Below are 5,209 nucleotides of genomic sequence, written 5' to 3'. Positions count from 1 at the left end.
ATCACAGTCTGGTTTGGATCTGCAACCAGAGCAGACAGGGACAGACTGCAGAGAACCATCAGGTCTGCTGAGAGGATTATTGGCTCTGACTTTCCCTCCATTCAGGACCTGAACCGGTCCAGGGTGAGGAAGAGAGCGGGTAGAATCTCGACAGACCCTTCACATCCAGGACACGGTCTCTTCAGTCTCCTCCCCTCAGGACGGCGGTTCAGGACTTTGTGCACAAGAACCACTCGCCACAAAGACAGCTTCTTCCCGCGAGCCGTCACTCTGATGAACTCTTGACCAGTCTCAGAGTACGGTGCTCAACATGGGATCAGTTTTAACCGGACACTGTTGTATATATCTTTATCCCCCTTGTTATTTTTTCAGATGTGCATATATATACGTGTATATATATATATACTCATATTTCTATTTTTATCTTTTTATATTATTATTATTTTTTATCTTTTATCTTTTCTACATAGGAGCACAGGTCACTGGAACCAAATTCCTTGTATATATTCTATACTTGGCCAATAAAGCCGATTCTGATTCTGATTCTGAAATGATCCTCGAATCCAGCCATAGTCTGGTCCAAACAAAGGTCCACAGAACCTCAGAGTGACGTTTCAGTCTTTGGATCAGTTTCAAACGCTGGTCAGTGATGAAGGTCAGCATCGTCTTCCTCACCATCACCCCCCTCCCCCACAGGAAACATGAACAGAAACGGCGTCCGGCTCGTCTGGAACATTTATTGGAATTGTTACATCACTAGTACCCGACCGGACTGACTGGAAGAGCAGTAAAAAAGTCACTGGGGTCACGGCCTCCGACCCCCCCCCCCAGAAGCGTCCGGGTTCCTCTGATGCTGAATTACAAAACGAGGCCGACGGTAGGAAAGTATTGCATCAGATCCAAAAACACTGAGATGACGTTTCCACGGGATGAGTAGAAAACAATAGAAACACATTTGGCTGCATTTTACAAACACACTTCAGAGTAAAAGTACAACTGTAATAAACAACCACCCCCACCCCCACCCCCATCTGAGTCAAGCATCAGGAGTCCTGGAACTGGTTCCTGAGGGACTCCAGAACAAACAGCTGGACCGTTGGACCAGCGTCAGGATCACGGTCGTCCTCTGATATGTACACCTGAATGCATCACAGCAGGTGACCCCCCTTCCCCCCCGGAATTACTGACACAGAGAAAGGGGAGTGGCTGGAAATCACCCACAGAGGATTGGGACGAACGCTTCCATGGAACCTCAGACCGACCTGCAGGAACGTCTGCCTCCATCCTCAAAACGTTTAAGGCGGAACGCAGAAATGTAACCTGCAGGTGGGCGTGGCCTGAGCCTGCCCCCACCTGAGCGGAGACCTTTCAGCCGTCAGGATTGCTTGGGAGAGCGTGAACGGCGTTAGCGTAGCGGCTACGTCAGGATTGCTTGGGAGAGCGTGAACTGCGTTAGCGTAGCGGCTACGTCAGGATTGGTTGGGGAAGCGTGAACAGCGTTAGCGTAGCAGCTACGTCAGGATTGGTTGGGAGAGCGTGAACTGCGTTAGCGTAGCGGCTACGTCAGGATTGGTTGGGGAAGCGTGAACAGTGTTAGCGTAGTGGCTACGTCAGGATTGGTTGGGAGAGCTTGAACGGTGTTAGCGTAGCGGCTACGTCAGGATTTGTTCGGTTCAGCGTGAACAGTGTTAGCGTAGCGGCTACGTCAGGATTGGTTGGGACAGCGTTAACAGCGTTAGCGTAGCGGCTACGTCAGGATTGGTTGGGACAGCGTGAACGGCGTTAGCGTAGCGGCTACGTCAGGATTGGTTGGGACAGCGTGAACGGCGTTAGCGTAGCGGCTACGTCAGGATTGTTTGGGAGAGCTTGAACGGTGTTAGCGTAGCGGCTACGTCAGGATTGGTTGGGACAGCGTTAACAGCGTTAGCATAGTGGCTACGTCAGGATTGGTTGGGACAGCGTGAACAGTGTTAGCGTAGCGGCTACGTCAGGATTGGTTGGGAGAGTGTGAACGGCGTTAGCGTAGCGGCTATGTCTGGATTCAGATCGTCGAAAACACGTTTTATAACAGATTAATGCTACAAGAGGACCATCTATTTCTTCTCTGGGATTTCAACCCTAAACGCCTGATGGTCAGATAGAAGAAATGACTTGAGGAAGTTTTGACGGTTTGTCTGCAGTGGGCGGAGTCAGACGTCAGACTCCTCCCACTCCCTCCTGTGGTTGACTTCCAGCCGGATGCTTTCTCCTGAAAGGCTTTGTAACAAGACAGGAGGGTCAGGGATTGGTTACAGATGGGTCACATGACCCCCCCCCCCCAAACTTCTGTTCATGCAGGTCTTCATCCTCTGATGGTCCTCCTGTCTGATCCTCCAGGAGGAGAAACGAAGGAGGTGTCAGTCCAGGCAGAAATCAGCAACAAAACGACTTAAATATTCACAAACATTTCGGATTCTCTGAAGGAGCCTGAAACGGGATTGATCCTCTTCAGCCGTTTGGGGATTCTGAGTCAAAGCTTTTCTGGAGGAAATGTTGGTTCTCCACCTGAGGTCCAAGTCCGGCGATTTTCCGGCAGCTTCAGGCTCCGGGACCAGAACCAGCAAACAAATACATTAATGTGGTCACACGTCTGTACAGCTGAGGTATTTGGTCTGTGCGCGCACAGGAACACAAGAAAATGAGGTATGTGACGGCGTGGAGCTGAGCAGGGGCAAGGCGGCGGCGTTCATGAGCAGACAAGACCCCCCCACGGCCACGCCCATGTTCTTCAACGGCTCTTTTTTTGCATCAACAGAAGTCTTCAAACAAGAAAATGGAGGGAGGCGACTATCGGTCACTGGCGGGCGAGGGAACCGGTCGTTTGGCGGCGGTCTGGCGGCAGGTTCGACTCTGGAGTTCCTTCAGTCGTTCAGAGTCCAGACCTGGTGTCTGTGTGAATCAGTCACTCCAAACCGATCCCCACATTTAGAGTCAGAAATGATTATTTGACATAAACGGGTTATAGTCACGCCTTCAGGGCTTCCACACTCGGGTTAAAGGTCGTCTGTGGCGGAAAATCGGTCAAAAGGTCAAACTTTTAAAGTTATGGAGAAACGAAGGATCAACGGAGACGTCCTTGAGTACCTCTGAAAATAAAGATTCCTACGTCTTTAAGTCTGTCTGACCTTCAAGCAGCTCCGACCTTCAGAAGCTGAAGGTCGTTTTGATCGAGGCAGAATCTCAAAGATTCAAAAATGGAGGCGGGGCCTCCCTCCTGACCAATGGCTGCAGCTAAAATCTGGAGCTATTCATTTTTCGATTTAGTCTAAATATTTATTCTGACTAATTATAGAATCACAACAAAGATATCAAAGGCCCGGATGTGTGGGCGTGTCCTTTCTATAAATCCAACGCCAATCAAGGATTTGAATTTTGACCAGGAAACTGTTTTTTGACTCACAGGAAGATGACCCGACGGCAGAGTGCGGGAACAAGCAGGAAGAATTTGGTGGGAACAAACTTCCCTGCAGATCCGGACGCCGCTGTTCAATGTGAGGAGGCGGGGCAAAGGAGGAAAGGCGGGAATGCAGGCTGGCTCCAAAGCGCTGTCAGCTGACAGAGGAAAGTCTGTCAAAGTAAAAGCTTCACATTCCAACTGTTGATGCCACTGATGCACGCCAAGTCCCGCGCCCACCGCGGACAGGAAGTACAACCCCGCCAGAAGACGCACAGTCCAGAAGTCCAGAGGCTCAAACAAGAAGGTCACTTAGAAACAGTCCGTCCCGCCGGGTCCGGACGCGTCCCACAAACGCTTTATTGCGGTCCGATCCTTCATCTGAGAGGAAGAGACGTGTGCGGCTCCTCTTCATCAGCGGAAGCATGTGGTTCTGGTTCTGTTGGCAGCTGGTCTGTCCACACCAACAAAGGTTCTTCATCTCGGTGCAGCGGAGCTCTCAGTTCAGACACGTCAGTGTGGAACCAGAACCGGATCAGACTGTGAAGGAGGAACATCCTGAAAGTTTTGGTTCCGGTCTCCTTTCATGGTTCTTGGCCAGAACCAAAGTCGGACCTGCCTATGATGAAACATTTCCTGAAGCCTTCCGGAGTAAAAGCCGCCCATCTTTGTACCATCAGAACCGATCAGGACCGGTTCTCGTGGTGGGTCCGCATGTGGCTGTTGAGGCGCGTGGACGAGGAGAACCGCCTGCCGCATTCGGAGCAGCGCAGAGGCGAAGTGGCGCCCGATGGAGGAGATGAGGGCGAGGGCGCATCGGCGGCGCCGTCTGAAGAGGCGTGAGTCTGCCGGTGCGCCTTCAGGAGGGACATCCGGCTGAAGCGCCGACCGCACTCCTCACACTCGGACCAGACCCGGCGCCGCTTCTTCTGCAGACACATGAGAACGCAGCGTCACAAACCAGATACGGATGGAGGCGGTTACCACGGAAACCGCGGCGGTTAGTACGGAAACTAAAACTTCCAGAATGAGTGTGAACATGAGCAGTCTATGGTAAGGGTGTGTACTGATGATACAACACGTGATACATGTAATACACGTGTAGTTTCACGATAGTGGTGGACAAAAGTGTTGGTACCCCTCAGTTAAAGAAGGACAAACCCACAATTCTCACTGAAATCACTAAAAACTTACAAAAGTAACAATAAATAAAACACCTGTGATGTCAATTAAAGGACACACCTGAGTTAATCATGTCACTCTGGTCAAATAGTTTTCAATCTTTCATTGAGGTACCATCATTTTTGTCCAGGCCTGTTTCATTAGTTTGTTTTTTTTAATAATTATGTTAATAACAATTCAAATTGATGGCTGATTTTGATTGTTTATTTTTCAACATTTTTTTTATTTATTGTTACTTTTGTAAGTTTCAAGTGATTTCAGTGAGAATTGTGGGTTTGTCCTTCTTTAACTGAGGGGTACCAACACTTTTGTCCACCACTGTAGGTCACTACTAGCATTAAATGTGATAATGCTAGTGTGAATGCTGTAAGAATTTGTCCACTGAAGATGCTAATAACTAAAAATGCTGAAGCTGAATTAAAATGTTAGCTAAATGCCAAATTAGCCTAAAAAATAAAACAAAGAAAAACTCGGGTTAGCCAAAACAGCTAGCATGTAGCTGAAATATTAGCTAAACTCCAAAACAGCCTAAAGAATCTTAGTAAATACGAAAGTAGTCCATAAAGCTATCAGAATATCAACTTTTAAACTTTA

At 49.0% G+C, this 5,209-nt stretch overlaps 1 protein-coding gene across 1 annotated transcript in view; it reads right to left on the bottom strand.

Moving 5' to 3' along the window:
* Nucleotides 1-717: 717 nt before the first annotated feature.
* The window catches only part of si:dkeyp-113d7.10 (myoneurin), a gene marked incomplete in the record, with an annotated part of 14,006 nt that continues 9,514 nt past the window's right edge, over nucleotides 718-5,209 (bottom strand). The window contains 1 exon segment of the mRNA XM_024262226.2: nucleotides 718-4,362. Coding sequence (XP_024117994.1) covers nucleotides 4,120-4,362 — 243 coding nt within the window.

The sequence above is a fragment of the Oryzias melastigma genome, linkage group LG17, assembly GCF_002922805.2.
Source record: "Oryzias melastigma strain HK-1 linkage group LG17, ASM292280v2, whole genome shotgun sequence".
Lineage (NCBI taxonomy): Eukaryota > Metazoa > Chordata > Actinopteri > Beloniformes > Adrianichthyidae > Oryzias > Oryzias melastigma.
This window is presented reverse-complemented; position numbering and strand designations above follow the sequence as displayed.